Source organism: Pagrus major, chromosome 7, assembly GCF_040436345.1.
Source record: "Pagrus major chromosome 7, Pma_NU_1.0".
Classification (NCBI taxonomy): Eukaryota; Metazoa; Chordata; class Actinopteri; order Spariformes; family Sparidae; genus Pagrus; species Pagrus major.
The window spans coordinates 12,921,762-12,941,262 of NC_133221.1; the positions used below are offsets into that span (position 1 = coordinate 12,921,762).

The 19,501-nt window shown below is 42.1% G+C and overlaps 2 protein-coding genes across 2 annotated transcripts; one reads left to right on the top strand and one right to left on the bottom strand.

The window, feature by feature from the left end:
* Nucleotides 1-6,190: 6,190 nt before the first annotated feature.
* On the bottom strand, nucleotides 6,191-12,602 carry rnf114 (ring finger protein 114). The gene is made up of 6 exons (XM_073470874.1): nucleotides 12,392-12,602; nucleotides 10,975-11,125; nucleotides 10,589-10,695; nucleotides 8,488-8,602; nucleotides 8,249-8,356; nucleotides 6,191-8,144 (listed from the first exon to the last, which is right to left on the bottom strand). The coding sequence occupies exons 1-6, from the start codon at nucleotides 12,526-12,528 to the stop codon at nucleotides 8,079-8,081; spliced, it is 684 nt and encodes a 227-aa protein (XP_073326975.1). The 5' UTR covers nucleotides 12,529-12,602; the 3' UTR covers nucleotides 6,191-8,078.
* Nucleotides 12,603-13,490: 888 nt separating this feature from the next.
* spata2 (spermatogenesis associated 2) lies at nucleotides 13,491-18,625 on the top strand. Its single transcript, XM_073470417.1, has 3 exons — nucleotides 13,491-13,557; nucleotides 14,635-15,469; nucleotides 16,539-18,625. The coding sequence occupies exons 2-3, from the start codon at nucleotides 15,125-15,127 to the stop codon at nucleotides 17,892-17,894; spliced, it is 1,701 nt and encodes a 566-aa protein (XP_073326518.1). The 5' UTR covers nucleotides 13,491-13,557; nucleotides 14,635-15,124; the 3' UTR covers nucleotides 17,895-18,625.
* Nucleotides 18,626-19,501: the final 876 nt, after the last annotated feature.

The window sequence follows — 19,501 nt, forward strand, 5'->3', positions numbered from 1 at the left end:
ACAGGTTTATATGCTCGGACGTGAGTGTGGTTGAGTATGTGCCACGTGGGTGGGGGCTGATGGGACCAGCAATGTAATCCCCTTAAATGGACGGACTTCCGAAATGTGGGCAATGTGAAGCCGGATCTGTGCTGTGTCTACTCAGCAGTACCCATTCACTCCCCTGAGCTGGGGAGTTAATAATTCAAAAGAGAGATGGGGAAAGAGGCCATAGGGCCTGAGTGACAACACAGAGAGCGAGAGGGAGATGCAGACCATTGAGAGTATGGAAAAAGAGACCGCAGAGGGAAGGAAGAATGGAGAAGACAGATTCCAGAGGCTAACTTTATCATGTTGGAGAAAACTTAACATGACATGAAGCTGCTACGCCAGCTTCTTTCCCTCAATTCAGCTTTCCTCCTCGTCTCCATCCTCTCCTCGTCCCTCTGGGATGACTCTTCCCTGTGACCCGCCATCACCACCATCACTGTTGCCAACATCAAAGTTCAGGACGCTCTCTCCAAGAAAGACACATGAGGATATGATGGAAACAAACACGCAGACCTGCACATAAGTAGCTGCACAGATAAACACACACTTTCACATGTGCACAGATACTTGAAGGAATGTCAGAAATGCCAGCAGGAAGGATGAGGGGCAATGGAAATACAAAGAGGTCCATCTCCTCAGAGGGGAGGAAAAACAGGGCAATAAAACCGTCACGTCAAGCCAAGAATCTGCTGATGGCACACATACATATACACAAGTTCAGAGAGACAAAGGAGAATCTGTCAAGCAGATAAAGCCATCACTTCTCCTTTTCATCCCTGGTTTTGTCCGGAGGCGTCCCCCTTTCACCTCTCCTCTGCCCCGCCAACACTTGTCAGGCAAGAGAGTCATTAATGTTTAGCTGGGCAGTGATGGCAGCGCTGACAGGACTCATCTGTCTAAGAAGACAAGATGAGAGAGAGGGACAGCCCATCAAAGGATGCCACTTAGAGAGTGAGAAGGAGAAATGAGGAGGAGGGGGGGACGTAAGGCTGGACAGACAGGGAAGAAACCCATCTTTCTTTGCAAAGTTAAAGGTTACGTCACCAAGGTGGGCTATGAAATGATGCTATTGTCATCACCATCCTCCCCTCTCTTTCTATCTTTCTATCCACCTACACATCCCCTCCCCAACACCCATCTCCCCCACTCCTCCACGTGCTTGTCAGCAGTTTGATTCAATACCTGCAGGTTAGTTACTCATTGAGCTGAGGAGGGACCAGAGCCGGTGGAGGTGTATGGACGGCTGTCTATGGGGCAGCCACCGGTGGTTGGGGGCTGCTGTTTGATTGACAGATCTGCCTGCGTCTTCCTTTCCCTCCTGTAAAGACATAAGAGACAAAGCACAGGAAGTGGAGGGAGGTAAACAGCTCCGAATATGAATGGTACACTGCAGGGGCGGTTAATAATTGGGAAGTGTTGGACTATTAATCTGGGAGACAAGACACCAAACTGTACGGCCGGATTTACAGTTAGCTTCGGCTCAGCTTTTCACAGTGATATCACAACAGTACTTTAAAGGGGCACGATGTAGTTTCAAACTCAACATTTTAATTTATACTATATTAATTAGGTGATAATACAAACTCAGAAATATTATTTTTTTCCATAACCGAATAGACAAGCTGTTCTCTGAGAAAAATAAGGTCCCCAGAACACTGTTTGAGGCTAGAAAGGTGGCAGGGTCTGCCACACATAAACAAACAAACCAAAAAACAAATATGAAATTGTGCTGTCCCTTAAAGTCAATTTGTTTATTCAGCTTATTCAGTCATGAAAACTTTGAGAGCTTGTTTATTTAGTTTGTTTAGGCATGAAGATATTTCTTTTCTGATTAAAATGTCTTCCCCAAAACTACACAGTGCACCTTTAATAATGCTTTTAAACTATTATTCAGTTTCAAGCTCTGATGGACCTCTAATGCAACACTGAGGCCATAAATCAGAACTTCTCAGAACAAGCTGTCTCAAGTTTCTAATCACTTCCACTTTTCAGTTTGTGCTGTTAATCATTGACAAGTTTATACTATTTAGTTGATTGTTTTACAACCAGTGATTACTGAAAACATAATCTATGTGAACACATATCTATGAGCGCAATGCAGTAACTGAGTGTTTCCCTCCATCTCTCCAGATGTGTCAGAAGTTAATGGAGAAGGTGCTTTTGACTGCCGTGACAAGTTAAGTAGAGGGAGCCCGACCATTGTCTTCCAAATCAGCTGTCAGTGTGTTTCTGCTGTCAGCAGTTTGACTCACTACCTGCCTGGTTAATCATCGAGCCGCTCCGAGCTGCTGGAGGTGTATGGCCCACCACCGTCACGGACCCCCATCATCGCCACAACAGGACAACATGTGATTGACAGATTAGCAAGCACTGGCGCTTTTTCAAAGAAAGACGTGGGGGAAAACAGGGCGGAGAGTAGTGATTGGAATTGAAGGAGCCTGGACGAGAAAGTGTGAGGCAGAGAGGAGGTAGGTGTGTGTTTGCGTGGGTAGGTAGAGGTAGAAGGAGGAATGGAGGTTAACAGGTCTTCTCGATGCAGGAAATTATTGATGTAAGGAGTCTGTATGTGAAAGTTTAGCAGGGGAAAGTGGAATAGAGAGATAAAGATTTTTTTACAGGCCTGTACAGATGCAAGTTTACTGTGTATGTATCTGTGTCTGTAGCTGGGCAAAGGTGGGACATAACCAAGTACAAATACTTTGTTACTGCACTTATGTAGATTTTTCAGGTATCTGTGCATGAGTATTTATTTTTCTGACATGGTTTTACTTTTACTCCCTACACTTGAAAACACATCTGTACTTTCTACTCCTTACATTTCAAAACAGACTTGTTACTTTAGTTTAAATGCATTTGAGGGGAATCATCCATTATTTTTATTTTGCGTTACTGCATGCAACATCACAAAAACCTATGCAGATGCAGTGAGACCCTGCAGCCCTCTGCCTGGATTTTCTTATCTTCTCAATTTGTTGTTACCGACCCAAAATGTTGGTATTTGATATTGATATATTTGATGAGACTCAATAATCAACTATCTCTCTGGTGTGTTTATGAACAGCTCAGACAAATTGAACTGATTCTACCTTTAAGTTCAATAGTCTTTGAATTATATTAATGTGACGTGAAGTTCAGTTAGCTTTGCACAGACCTGTTCTTCAGAGGGATACTTCTTACTTTAATACTTTGAGTACATTTCAAGAGTAAAGAAGTTGAATCAGTACCTCTACTTTTAACAGTTTTTAGAAATGCGACTGTCCTCATCTTTTGTCGTAAACAAAAGCTCAAACAATGTCCAGTAAGAAAGGAGAAGGGACATTTTAATGAGGAGTCCTGTGAAAGTGAAATTGCCTCCCCTATTGGACATTAATGCTGCTACAACCAACATTTGCCCCCCCCAATCCAAACCCGATGAGGTTATCCCCACTCTGGTCCTCTCCCCCCTCCTCTGATTCCCTCATGCACGCCCGCTGAGGTTTGATTTCAAATGGAAAAATTAATGGGAGAATAATAGCCTTGGGCTTCGCTCTCTTCCACACACACACATCTTAGTTGGTCTACAGGGGTACACAGAGGGGGGAGTGAAATTTAGATCCCTTTCTCCTCACTTGGCTTGCTGTTCCATTGTGACACAGGCACACACACACACACACACACACACACACACACACACACACACACACACACACACACACACACCAGGGACCTCGCCCCTCCCTTCGCTTACACCTTAGAGGGCTTAACTTTCAAATATTAGTACAGTGGCTGTGCGGATTTCAAATAAATAAATAAATGAGGAAGCAATGATTAGCAATTCTCCTGATAGTTCTATCAGTGTGTTTCATATTCATTTTCACTTCCAGGAGAATATTTCTGCAGAAACAGTGATTCTGAGAACTTTCCAAGCTTTTGGAGGGGCTAAAAGTGGTGTGAGGAGGTTTTTTTTTTATTTATTTAATTTTTTTTTTGGCAGCAACAGGAATTAAAAGTCCCCTTGCTTGGATTTACTCAAAGCAGATCAAACAGTGATTATTCTCCTCCAATATATTGTATTTACAGCAACAAAGTACACATGATTCTTTTAGAGACAGGAGTGAAGATAAACTGTGTGACCTGTGCATTTTTGAGTACCTCTGGCTTCATGATGGCAGGAGTCAGGTTTAAGAAGGCACAGAAATAGATGCATGCACACACAAGATGTGCAAGTTTCACTTCAGCTGATACAGGGCCAAGTTGGTTGCAGGCATAATTAAATCAAAGTTAAGCCTTGTTGCTCTTAGGCTGTGTGTGTGTGTGTGTGTGTGTGTCTGGCTGAGGTAGGGGGTCGGTTGTTAAGAGTTTAAAAGCGGAAGAGGAGTTGGTGTAGAACCAGTATTGATGTTGGGGAAGCCCACTGGCACTTTGTGTTCAAACATTCGAGAGGACCGACCTGCCCGAGCTGCAGCGCCCGGGTGGCAGGATTCCCGCTCTTCCTGTTTCTCCTGACTTTGAGGAATTTTACGGTGAACAAACTCCCAGTGCTCTCCTCGCACGGCCCACACCTCATCACAGATACCTGGCTCAGCAAAACTAGAGAGAGATGAACCGAGAGAGAGAACTTTCCAGGCATTTGAGGAGTTCCTATCTCTTGTCACCCTATCTGTGTATCACACAACTATTTTTAATATCACAGATACACTCTCACTCTTGTTAGATATTCTTCTACTAAAAGCACCAGGTGATGGATACGAGTTAGTCCTGATACCTAGCTGACTAACTCTTTCTCTCTGACCAAATAATATAAAGCAGATGTGCTATGTGATGGGAGTAGAGTAAAATAGCCTAATACAGGGAGAAAACCATTTCTTTGGATTTGATCCGAAAGGAAATATTGTCAGACTGCTGCCAATAATGAAGCAGACAGTCAGAGAGGCATCTTCTCTTTTCTGAGGGGGTTGGGACACACAGGGCCATGACTCATGACTCAAAAATGTGCACCCTCAACAATAAAAAACCCCAATACTGACTGGACTCATGGTGCGTTCACCTGCGACTGTTCAGATGTTTCGGTGATAACAGTTCAGACAGCCACAGAGGAGCATAAATCTACAAGTTCGCAGATGGAATCTCATGCAGGTGAAACAGGAGGTTTATGACACATTTAAAGAAAACAAAAGGCTGGTGGAAGGGTGTCTAGGGTAGAGTGATGGTGCGACACACTTCTAAAACAAGCCACCGTCCCCACGCTTCTCACAGTGCGCCTTTGGGCACATGTAGCATTAATTGCTGCCTCCACAGAGCCTGCAGACTGCACACACTATCTATTGCTCGCATCAAAGAAACCACACGCTGAACTTTATGAAATTTTTATTCAATGTGTTCACTTCTCTTCCCTTTTTCCTCTCTTTCTTCCTTTTCCTATTCCCCACCTTGGCCCCCCTCTCCCTTTTTAGCTCCGCCACCAAACAGACAAGAAAGACTTCTCCCTGCCATGTTTTTCGGCTCGACTTCCTTCCTGCCCAGAAGCGCTCGAGTATCTCGTTAGTTCTCTCACAGCTAACGTCTCTCCTCGATCTGCCAGGAGCAAAAACCTGGTCGGGGAAGGGAGGGGGGGAATAGAATAAAAAAAAGAAAAGAAAGGGGGGACTACATCAAGAAGTTTGGTGGGTGAGATTCTCTGTAGAGGTAGGTGAGAAACAGTAATATCATTTAGCTACAGTAATTACAGATACAAGAGGCACACAAAGGAAAGAATAGAGATGAGAGGGTTTCTCTCCCTGTGGACAATGTACACCGAAGGGCTAAGTTTCATCATAAACTTAACACAGAGGCAATACAAAGCGAAAAACACAGTGCAAGATCATTGTTAGTGTGATATGGTGGGACTGCCCCGACATCTAATATATGAACAAAGGTTTGTAGAAAGGTTGGCTTATTTATTGAATTCCACAATTACTTTCTTTCTTTTCCCCTCCCTGATTATGACAACTGAGCAAATCCTGAGTTTGGATTGATGCACCCTGCACATTACCTTCCTTTTAACTGCACTCCCTCACACACACACACACATACACATACACACAACACTCACTATGGTCATCCATCAAAGCAGCGAGTGTTGTTTCTTCCCCCACACGTCTCATACACACAGGTATAAATCACTGCGCCTGATTTCTGGGGCCAGGGTTTAAATAATTAAAGAGCTTTAATTTATCAGGATTTAGCACCCACTAACAGCAGGGCTGACAAAAGAGAATGAGAGATATATTGAGAAAGAAAAAAAAAAGGTCATTATACATGAGATACATATACAAAATTATTACACATTTTATTGGAGAGAAAAGACGAACATCTAGGGCTAAGTGGCACCAAAGACTACGTGAAAAGGCATTAAGGTTCTGCTCTAGAGCTACTTGATCTGGGTGTATTAAGTTTTATTTACCTGTTGGTAGAAGACAAATGCAATGCAACTGTGTGCGAAGTCTTGCACTAATGTAATGTGTTTGATTTCTGACAATTACAAGTCCATGGAAAACAACACAGACGTAAAATAAGAGACACAATTCACATTTGAAGAATTAAAATAAAAACATCCAGTAAAAATCAAGTCCAACTGAATTTTCTCAATACTCCACATGCTTTCAGTTATGGAAGCATACAAATAATAACTGTGGTGATATATATATATTTTTTTTCAGAACTGTTGGCAGTGATGTTACCAAAAATATGAAAGCCAGCAAAACAAAGTGGATTTTTTTTTTCTTTTGTGATGAAGCATCCAAGACACCGGGCATGAAATATACACAGTACAGTACATTACATTTAAAATCTTAAGTCCTGTCCGTCATCAACTGTCTAAAAGCAAAGCTGTGGTTATTCTGTTAAAACTACAACAAATAACCCCAATAAAACCTTGGTTTCTAAAAGATCAGTGACATTTTTCTGAGCTGCATTTGAACAACGCATTGAGTAAAGCACATTTATAGAATGAAATCTGTGTTGAATTATGTCTTGCAACAGAGCCAGGAGGATGGTGAGGGCCGATCATGGATGGCCAGAGAACGGTGGAACTCTACTGCCCCCCCATGGCCGTGAACATGCAGATAAATTCTCACCAAAATGAAAAAAGAAACAAAAAAACCACACACACACTCAAAAAAAAAAAAAAAAAAACCCACAGAACTGACCGATTTATGACACACTGATGGTCTCCTACTTGCATCTTTTGGTTCACTGGATGAACTATTAGCCCTATGAGTTTTGGAAGTCAGAAACAAGATCTACCAGCAGGCACAAAGACATAAGGGAGAAACATTACAATAAAGCAAACAGCCCTCTCTGGCTTTGTTCGACCCTCATATTATTTATTCGTTCCAGTAGATCTCTGAAAACAGAATGAACACACACGCTCTCTCACACAAACTTTTCCCAGAAACAGCATAAAAAAAGACAGAGCTTCCATCTGCTAATAAACTCAAACATAAAAACAAAAAAATCTACCTCTCCTCTTTTGAGAGAGAACATGCAGAGTCACTCTTGAGTAGATTATTATATATTATTGTTCAGATTACTTGACGACATCACCGAGTGAAGTTTGTCATCTGCTGGCAATAGTTAGCCACCTAGTGGTCGGACCCTCTTATAACATCAAGTATTGACAACAGGGGAATTTAATTACAACTTTGGAAGTTTTTGGCTATATGACACCATGTCATTAATGAACAAACTGCTTTAACAAACATAGTTTAATAGATAATCAACAAACTATCAAGTCTACAGACTCAACTGGGGGAAGATAGGAGATTATCACACCAGAAACACAGAATCACTCCTAAATCAGACGGTACAATATGATTTTTTTAACCATATTGCGTGATTTAATTTTCGGAATAATAAACCTATAGATTTATAGCAACAAGACCAATTCCCTGTTAAAGTGATTACCCTTAGTTATACAGTATCACCATGAATGTTGATACAGTGTGTTGTTCTGTCTTCTCAAGACTTCACATCACCATCTCCCCTTCACTTCACTGCATTCCTCTTCCTGGTGGATTGTTCTTCACACTTCAGTTGTCCAAAAGAGAGCGCTGTAGAGCCTCCTGGATCATCGTGTGCTCATCTGTGGAGTAATCCTGCAAGACATGCAAAGACATGGGTGAAGACAGAACCAGTAAGTCAACTGATCGTTAACATTACAAATAAAAAACTCCAGATGGTGTCGAGGGCCTCAACTCACAACAAAGGTATCGTATGAGAAGGTGTGTCTGATCTTCAGGTGCTGGAAAAAGTCGGCACTCCTGTAGTTAGGATCCCCCCAGGGCATTGAGGCACAGATGGGGCACACCTGCACATAAAAATAGTGAGATTAATAAAGGATCTATGAACAAATAAACCCTAGCTTAATCCAAACAATGTGTGGAACCTTATTTTTAAAGAGCGACTCTGGAGTCACAGTGTAGTGTGAGGATTTCCTACCACTTGGCGTGTGTCTCGAGCATGATGGGAAGTGCAATGTTCAACCAGGCCGTCCTGATCGAGGTTCTGGCAGTTGCAGTATGGGCAGGTGAAGGTGTAGCGATTTGGCACTGGACTGTGGGACAGAAACAATGATATGAATGAGTGTCACACCACTGATTCCGTATTTGCACATTTTGTTCAACAGAGGTTGTTTCCCAGCGATAAGAATCTTGCAATGTGGGTAGAAATGGAAACAGAGTTTTGTTTTGATATTAATATACAAAGTGACATTGATATCATAAAATGAGAAAAGACCTTCTTCATCTACACAGAGTTTTTATTTAAGATAATAGTCAACTCTTTCTAGTTTTTAAAAGCTTCCTTACAGCAAATAGATGCCATGTTCTGACTTAATTCAATTATTCTTACTGGGTGAAATGAATTATAAAAAGGCCACCACCTGATTAGTCATCATTTCCACATTAAAAGTGACTGTTTTTCAAACTGTTCTTGTTTGTTATCATCTAAAGAAAGAGCACGCAGTCATCCAAATAATGAAACATTGTCACAATATAAAAAGCAATTCTACTTCTCACATCTTGCATCTCAATGTTGTAGTTTTGAACAATTAAACTACAGGTAATTTGTTCAGCATCACTGTACATGAAATTGTGTGCTATCTGTTGTAAACATTTCAGGTTATTTCATTGATGAGGTGAAAACAAAACAGCAAGTATTTTGTTTACGAGGGGAAAAGGGATTTGGTAAACCAACTGGAAAGTAAAACCTAGTGAGCAGTCATGCAGATGGTTTACACAGAGCATATAAAGTTGCTGTTAAAAGATCCGGATTAAGGTTTGTGTTTCCTGGGCCACATTAGACTAGATTGTAAAAGTATATCCAGCAGGGCGTTCATGTCCACAATTTATACACAATCTATACAGTGATGGTGGTGAAAAGAACATTATGCTGTCCCATACATATTATAGGTTAACTGTAACAGTAAACCTGTGTTGTTACATGCTAGGAATTTCCTTTAAGATATTCTGTCAAACTTGTTTTTGTAATCTCATCACTAAATCAAAAATGTAGAAGTGTGTAGAGGAGAACAGTGAAGTCCTGAGTTGTGACTAGAATGGGGATGGCGACTGCTTTTGCGAACCGATTCAATTCTGAATCACAAGTTCCCAATTCAACGCAATCTCAGATTTATTTAATTCCATTCAGTATCCAATCAGTTAGGGATATTTCAGTAACAATTAAAATTTTGCTTTGATGTGAAATAGATTCTTAAAAATGCTGTGGTCAAAGGACAAGAAAGTAATGACAGATGTAGGGCTGTGTTCAACAAACGAAAATAAGAAAATGAAAATGAAACCGTTTCTGTCTGTTTCTGTTTTAAACAACCTTTGTGGCACTTGGATTTCAGAGTTTGTGAAGTGCACCTGAATGCAACATGAGGTCCTTGTCCCTGTGCCGTGTGTGTGAAACTCTGACACAGACAGTCGAGGAAATAAGTGCGTCCATGAATGACACCGAAACATGGTACAAAGTAATAGTAATTTTTTTTTTTAATTACAGGACTGTTTTGATACAGTGTAGCGGATCATGTTTAATTATTTACTTGCTAAATGGAAAATCTACCTACATATGGTGCTTGGAGAGTGTTACCTCCAGGCCGTGTTAAACGTATCAGGAAAAGGCGGATCATTCAAATGAAGATTAATTTGAATGGGAAATTCTACTTTTCAAACCCAGGCCTAGATGTGACAGACATCACTCCCTATTTCCTACCTAGTGCACTACACAGTATTTACTTTCTGTTCATTTCTTTATTTGTAATTTTAATTATAAAATGTATGCACTACACAAAGAGTACACAGTAAAGTGGCCTCAGAAATTCACCTCTGCTTTGTGTCCAAATATAAATAAATAAATCATTACATATATAAAAATATAACAAAACCCCAATGCTTCATCTTTGACAGATGTGGAGATGTGTTACTATTATTGAACACAACATAGTGAAGACACAGTCTCACTTTACTGCTCATTATGGTATAAACTATTGAAGGGTTATGACATTAATAACAGGGAATGATTGAATGAGGGAGTTCACCTGATGATGGTAGGCTGGCTCTGGGCAGTGGTCCTCACTCCCTCCTCAATGTACTCCTGGTATTTTGAACAAGCAGCTGTGTGGCTTCTCATCTGGGAAAGGCCAACCTGAACAGTGAGGAAATAAACATCTGTAACTATAGTGCACAAATACAATGATGTAGAGTAATTTTTCTCAAATGTTTGCATTTTAAAGTCTGCTACTGTCTGAATATAAAGACTGAAGGTTAGACTCTGTGTCAGATTCAGTTTCTGTATACGTAGTTACTATATCTTTAGCCCCAGTGGTTGTATTGGCCAAACTAGTGACCCAAATCTAAATCAGAACAAACCAGCACAGGTCATTCAGACACCTGAAGTAAGCTTTTAAACTGTCATTAAACATACCTGAGCTCCACATCCCTTACAAGACGCCGCAGATGATTGGATAACGGCTTCAAGATCAGCAGCTTTAGTCCAGTGGCCCAGCCCGGCCCGACATACAGCACAAACAGGCTTCTGAGGACGCAAACACTCCTGCAAACAACTCTGGCAGAACCTGAAAAGTGACCGGCATAAAATGTGATGAGGAACAAGGAAATAAGCTCGACCATTAGTTAATAAATGAGTCAATTAAAAGTAAATTAAAAGGCCAATGTGTAGGATTTATTGGCATCTAACAGTGAGGTTTTAGATTTCCTCCAACTGAACACCCCTCTCCTGCGTTGGCGCTAAAGATGGGAAAGGCACTCTCTACAGCCTGTGTTTGGTTTATCCATTCTGGGCTACTCTGGAAACATGGCAGTGCAACATGGCAGACTCTGTGGAAGAGGTCCACTCCCTCTCTAGATATAAAAGACTCACAAAAATTTCTAGTTTCACTGAATAATGAAAGCAAAATCATGAATGTTATATTCCATTTCTGCCAACAGACGCCCAAATCCTCCATTCTGCACCTTTGATTGCCCACTGTTTTGATAGTTGATTAATCGTTTTAGTCACTTTTTTAAAGGAAAAAATGTCAAACATTTGCTGGGTTCAGCTTCTTAAATGTAAGAACTTCCTGCTTTTCTTTGTCACGTATGGTAGTAAATAAAGAGTGTTTGGGTTCTGGACTGTTCGTTCGACAAAAGCAACATTTGACACTGGGCTCTGAGAAACTGCGATGGACACTTTACACAAGTTTTTAACTTTATATAAACTAAAAGCTTAATCGATTAATCATGAGACCACTTTGCAGATTAAGCGATGATGAAATAATTGTTAGCTGCAGCCATTAAATGAACAATGTAGGGGAACAAGCCTCTGAAAACGTGATCAGATTTTAAATTTAGCCTCTGGTGTTAAGAAGTGAAAGTATTACTACTATTTATAGGCTGACATGAAAGCACAATATACGAAAACAGACGCTGTCATTTTCCCTAAGATCCGTGTAAAGCTCCTGTACAGAGCTTCCTGTAAATCCGATGGAAAGTCCCCACCTCAAGAGGGCGCAGGGACTTGTAGTCCTTTCACTAGCTTGACGAGTCCGAGCAATAGACGTCTAAACTACAACTCCCAGGTGAGGCCTCCTCTTTGATGTAAACAAAACTGAAAGTGATTTAGCAAGCTGGCATCGCTTCTGCGAAATATTGAAGTGAATAAATAGAATTAAGAGGTCACAACGAGTGCAGGCACACGCACGGTCGATGCCTCGCAGCTCCGGTGGTGCGACATGTTTAGAAACAAGCATTCCCTTGTGTTATTTTTGCCTCCTGCTATTGAATCGCTGGTGGTAGACGTGGGTTGAGGGGAGGACGATCGACAAAACAGGCGAAATACTCACGTATGGCCGCATTGTGTTGTTACGGGACTCTCGAAGATTTCGAGACAAACTGGACAGACGAATTCTGACACGTCGCCGCTGCCCTCGGAGAGGTTTTTCTTGTGCTGTGCTGCGCTAAATCCTCCGAGCATCGCCATTTCTTTTCTTCACTGAGTCGTCAGTCCCCCACCAACCGTTCCTGGAACGACGTCACCAGGTCTGTTTTTTATGCGCGAGGGCGGAGTTACGGCTCCAAGTACAACACACGAGAAGTTGTCAAGAGGTCAAACAAATGATTCAGGGCTGCAGCTACGTATTACACATTTATTCTGTTTATATTTATCTATTTCACTTATTTTTATTTTAAGTTATCTGTAAAATATTATGTCTATAAAACGCCAAAAGTGAAAATGCCCAGGATACATTCCCTGAGCCCGGGGAAATAACTTCTGTCTGACAGTCCATGCAAATATGTATGACAAATGACATAAACTTAATCCTATCTCAAAAAAATGGTCATTGGCACTATTTGTATTAAAAACTTGTAAACATAATTTTAAAATCAAAGGGGTGGATGAGTGAAACATTTACTTATTACAAAAAAAAATCTAAATTAACTGGGGTTTTGTCCCTTTGCATATTAAACTATATTGCAAACATATACTGTGTGCTTATTCTGAAAAATACTGTATATTACACTACTCTAAATTAGTTAGGGATATGGGTGCATGTATGCATGTGCATGGATATGCGATAAAAGTCAAATGAAATGTGTTGCATTATTTTTGCTGACCAAAGAAATATTCACAAAACACAAAATGAAAATTCAGACATGTCACAGAATAAACAATAGAGTGAAACACTAAACTGTCCCAATACCCCTTACTACTTTTGAGTAGTGTATATTAAACTATATTGTTTAATTGAAGCTTTGACAAATTATTTTCTGTGTGCTTCTTCATGGACGTAGTTTTCTAAAAATAAACCTGTGTATTAATGCAACTCACAGTGAGCAGTGGTAGTGATGTAGTCGGTGGGCTCTGCATCCCTTCCTGCTCCGGCTCCTTCTTTCCACGTGGGCTCCTGATGCTGATGAACTGTCAGAACCGTGCGCATGCGCGTTGTGATTATGGGAATTTCCAACAGCTGAGGAGGCGTAGCTAGCCACGGCTAGCACTTGTTTAAAGGTAAGGTGTGCGGGTGGTGGTGTTTCTGGTTTGAAAACGGTGTGGTCTGTTAGCTGAAGCTGAATTAGACTTGGTCGCAGAAGATACGTGCTACAATGGCTATATATGTGTAGATAGTTGGCTGTAAAATCGCCAGTGATTCCTATCTAGCGATGGACCGCCCTGCTAGCTACAGCAATTGTTAGCTAGCCAGCTGCGCTGAAATGGGCGTTCACTGCTTAGCTTGTACTGAGTCGAGGGGCCATGCCAGTGACAGCATCGGGTTTTGTCGGCTTCGAGATTCATGAAAAAATAACGTAGCCTACAAGCCGTATTTAGAGCGTCCCTCATTATCAACATTGGTCGTGACGGACTGCCTCTGTTGCAGCTGATGCGCAATAGTAAGGCATGGTGATGTTGTTAGCTAAGGCATGTTTCTTGCTAGCTCGCTAAACGGATGCTCGCTAAGGTTGATATGTGAGGTAACTGGAATAGCTGGCCATACTCGCCTGTGAACGAGGAGCAGAAACCCTCATAAAGCCTCATATGAGATTTAGCCTCACACGTATTCATAACCATATCCGTATGTTTAATATTGCCTTCTTAATTTTAGCTATCTTAAGCTAAGTGCAGGCTAACATGGTTCACACGTATGTAGTATCGCCAAATCACATTTAAATTGGCGTAAACACTTCGCTAGACAAAAGGAGAAATGTCTATCAATAGTGAGTTCTGATCCTGAATATGTACGTCATTCCCCCGAGCCTTCTCTTGGTTGGGTGTATCATGCAAATAATCTAATCAGTCCAACCCATTGGCTCTGAGACTGATATAAAATAGCCCACACGATGGATCCACACATCATCCCACTCATGTTTCTCAAATAGTGGTGCCTGTACACCATCTCTCATAACTGAGCCATAGGAATTATGTTAAAAAATGCTTATAATGATGATTCTTACAGATGCTTTTTCTTTTGGATTGTAGTAACGCTGACTGAGTCAATTGAAATAAATGTAATCCAAGATTCCCTCTTTATTTGTGTGTGCCATAATGAGACATTTCAGTTTTTTATAAAGCTATCTGGTGTCATTACAGCTTGGAGACAACTCGGAAGAATCGCACGATCAAGAATGCGTCTTCAAGATGAGTGACCTTGAACTCAGCACACATTGAAAAGGACTGGAATAGATACAACCCAGCATTAACAGAGCGTGAAGAAAAAGGCTCCTTCTGACCTCATCTTGCACGACATAGGCCCGTTTGTCTGGAAACAAGTCAGGCTTTGAGCCAATACTAGAAATGCCTATAAGAAGGCATCCCTACAGGCTGCAGCCTAGCTACGCCAATTGAAAGCACCAGACAACTGCGTCTCTTGTTTAAGGGATGTGCTGCTGATTGGACACAAAGTCTCATCCCTCTGCCACCTCTCCAAAACGTTATTAACGTTGAGTGTGTGCCAGCGTGTACAGTGAATTATGGTGACCAAAAATGGTGCTTGAATGTGGCATGTTGGTGCAGGGTATGCTAAAAGGGGTGAGGCTCTCTCAGAAAAGTATAACAGCCGACTGATAGTCCGCTGCCGATAATGGATGCCAAGTTAAAAGAGGACCTGTTTCGGAGGTACGTGACGGCACTGGAGAGGCGACTGGAGGAGGAATACGCATGGATTGGAACTGCACCAGAGGGGGATAAAGGGAGACACAAGGACAGCGAGGCCCTGCTCTCCACAGCCACAGCTCTGCTCGGGGCCTACCAGCCAGATCCGGGACAGCGATTCCGGATGGTGCGTTTTTATGAAGTGGTGGAGAATTCTCTCCGCTGCCAGAGAGGGGGGAACATCAAGAGCCTGGAGAGAGCCTTCCACACACTGGAAACCATCTGCACCAACCTCTTGCTTTTCCCCTGGAAGAAGGAGTTCAGATGTATAAAGGTGAATTGAGTTTACTCCAAGGGTTGTCACATTATCATACTTGAGACTGCCATAAACCAAATATTTAGTTATTAAAATGTTGGTAAAACAGCCATGTATTCACCATATACATTTCTCAATCTCTCTATAAACAGTTTCAAAATGACAAGATACTGTGACATGCAAAGGACATTTTGTTCATTTAATTTAACTTGTAGAAAGCTGTTGTGCAACTTTTAGATCTGGAAAAAAAAAAACATGACATGCACAGACAAAAAGATCTAGATTATCTTAATTCTCCCTTCAGAGGTCCTCCAGCTGTTTTCCATGCTAGTTTTTTGAGGTGCTATACCGTAAATATCTTTTACAACCTCTAGGTGGAAGCAAGAGCTTTTTGCACATCTTCACTAAGTGCCTCTATTGTAGTAGCTGTGCACTGGTCACAAAGACTGATGATCTCTGAGGACTGACATGTACAGAAGGAATACAGAATCTTTACAGATTCATGGTGTAGGCTGCGAGTTACCTTTTCTGTTTTTAATATAATGTCAGCTCTTTGAGTCCATATTTGATGAGGTCTAATATCTAATCTATCTAATAATATCTAATCTATCTAATAACACCACGAGGAACACAGTAACATCAGCAACTGACTCATAACCCATACCATATACATCTTACAATATCAGTTTAACATAGTATAGTCATTATAAGTAGTGTCTAATTTAGTTTATAGTTGGTTTGAGTATTTATTGTCTAATTATAACACCACACAATGTAAAAATATATCTAAACAAATGAGTTGTCCAACCACTATAAACCTGCAATCCCTCCTAAGTTGCTTGTCCTTGTTTTTTAAATTCTTTAGACAACATCTGTATGTGATGTAATATTTTCTAACACTGCTGCAAGTTTTACACTTTGTAATTTGTAATGTTGTTAAACACAGTTGAAAAACAAACCTATACTTAAAATATATGATACTAAATAAATAACATGCAATTAGATTTTTAGGCCAGATTTTAGTTTTCTCATGTCAAACTCTTTTAAATGACTGACACTAATGCTGATTAACCCATTTCTCTTCTAGACCTTCACCGGTCCATACGTGTACCATCTGCAGTCTGCCATTTCTGATGCTGAACTCCGGTCTCTGATGCGCACCATCGGCTACGCCTGTGACCATGACTCGCAGTTCCACTTGCAGGAGCACCCAGGAGGCGTAAATCATCTCCGCCAGTTGGCGTTCGAGCTCTTCCTGGCCCAGGCGGAGTGTCGTCTTCTGGGAGAGGTAGTGGCTCTGGCCCGTGGTTCAGCCTCAGAGCTGGAGGCCCTGGAACTCCGCAGAGGTTGCAGAGATGATGCAGCTGGCTGTGCCGAGGCACTCCGCAGACGCGACAGCCTTGGGGCAGATATGGCTCGGCTGTCTGTGCGGCCGCTGGATATAGAGAGGCCTCATGCCCACCACCTGAGGCGAGGTAGCCGGCCGTCTAAGTCTGTGGATGTTACAGATGGGGCCGGGCACTGGCACCCAGCAGTTAGCAAGCCTGTCTTGAAGGCCTCATTGAGTCTGAGGAAGGAGCCTCTGTTTGTGGATGCTGAGGAGGATATGAAGGATGAGATAATCAGGCCCAGCACCTCAGCATCTCTCTTCTCCGTGGCAGCTCCACCTTCCTATAGTCCTATTGCGGATTTCTTCCCAATTCAGTCACCTCCCCCAGCTGATGCGTACACATCCTACCACCTGTCCTCTTTGGATGAGATTGACTTGTACACGGAGAGGGGTGGTGCTGGGACGGGAGGAAGGCAGACCCCATCTCGACCTCCATCCAGAGAGCCTCGGGATGCGAGGGATGGGTGGCTGCTCAAAGGTCATGGTAGTGTGAAGTGTCAGGGGTGTGGGCTGGGCTGCTCCTCAATGGCCTCCTGTCAGAGGTGTGACATGATCCTCTGTTCTGCCTGTCATGATGTGGACCCCTCCCCTTGCTGTGGCCTCCAGGACTACCACCCCAAATCCCCACGACCCCTCGATGGATACATACCTGTGAAGGAAAAGCTCTCTGTCTACTCTAACACTCACTCCCACTCCCATCTCCATCCGCACCCCCTCACACTGACCCATTCACACTCTCACCCCCACCCTCACCCCCAGATGGTGGAGAAACCCCTCATGTCCACTAAGCTGTTTCCAAGCAAGTCTGTTGCCTTGACAACGCCAAAGGGGGGCAGCAGCGAGCGATTAAGCCTGGGGGGATCGCGATGTGGGTTTTGCAACAAGCCAGGTGCATCACACACCTGTGTGAACTGCTCTAAGGTGTCATGTGACTCGTGCATGGGCTTGTATGCAAAGGATATATGCACGCGAAAGAATCCCCAGCACAGCTTCGTGCCCAACCATCAGCTCAACTTCAAATCTGGCACCATATCTCACCTGGTGTACCGATGAATCAGGCAGACAGAATAATTGTTTCTCCCTTCTAGTCCCCTCCCTTGACCCGCCGCGTAGTCTTGCACTATTGCTTTAGCTCTGTTCCCGTTTTAAACAACACATTCACTATCGTCCCCTTTATCTGATGGTCTTTGCGCTCTCTCTAACCCGCTCTTGAACTTTGTACATTTTCCCTTGCTGTCAGTAGGGCCCTGGAATGCACATGCCACAGAGAGCCATATCGTCTGCCCATCTCTCTGCCTTGTACAAGTTCAGGCCTTTTATCTATTTCTTGTTACTTTTACCTTGCTACCTGCTCTTGAGTAGTCATGTGATGTTGTAGCGCTTCCCAAATTCCTCAAATTTTGTCCTCCTCAAAAGGGAAAAACTGGAGAGGAAAGAGTTTAATTCCTTCTCATTTTGAATGAATTCCGTCCAAATGAACATTACTACTAGTACTTTGCCTAACTTCTCAGCTAAAAATTCCTCTAATATATAAATATATATATACAGTATATATGTATGTGTGAGTGTGTGCGTGTGAGAGAGAGAGAGTGTGTGTGTGTGTGTGTGTGTGTATGTAGAAAAGACCTCTGAGCTTGCATTGTGACAAAGGAGAACTTTTTAAACTTGAAAAATAGTAGGGAAAACATACACTGGAAGTCAATAAGTCAATAGTATATATTTTTAATCCTATTCTCTAGAACAATGTGAGACTGTTAACTGGGCATGAGGTCTGTCATTGGGATTTTTGGGGTATAAACTTATGTCTGTGGGCGGGGGGGGGGGGGGGGGGGGGGGGGGATATCTCAAAGGGAAATATTGAGACAATGGTCAGATGCCATATATTCTATTTAAAAGATTATGCCTTGTAAATTAACCCTCAAATGTTTCCGGTTATATGATTGAGGTTTAAATGCTGCTGTTGACTTGAGACTTTGAAGATGTGTGGCGTTGACTTCTTTCTGGTAAATAGCCTGTTGAGTTGTGTCAGTTCCAAGTCCCCCCCATCCCCTTCCATTACACTCCTTAAGCCACCACGATCCATGATGTTGTAGAGCACCCCCTTACCAGATCAGTGGTTCCCTGTCAGTCTCAGGTGGAGTCACAGGAAGTCTCACGCTGGTCCACGGATCATATGATTATGGTTCTTCGACAGTGTGTGAGCCTATTGATTGGTTTTAGACAGTTTGAGAGTGTATACTCTGACACGGTTTCTGTCTACCTCAAATGGCTTCAGCTTATACACCCAGTTTGACATCGTGGTTTCAAACTAGCCCTTAAGACCTGAGGAATTCTCTATTAGTCACATTATTCTTCTCTAATTCGACACTTGTGTTTTCGCTGAACAGAAAACATCTCCTCTTACAGTCAGCTGATTAAGTCAGGTTTAAATGTTAGCAGAGGTAATTTATTTCTTGACATAATCACGGGCACAAGATTTTCTGTCTGTTTATACTTTCTGTGGGTGGACACAAAAACACTAACACTAAATTTTATTGAAACAGCCCTGTGACGCATACTACCTTTGTGAAGCTTAAACTGTTAAATCTGGTTGAAACTGTCAGAAAGGTTCTGATTTAGTTTTATGGTCATTTTTTAGCCTGTGTTTTGTGTTGGTGACT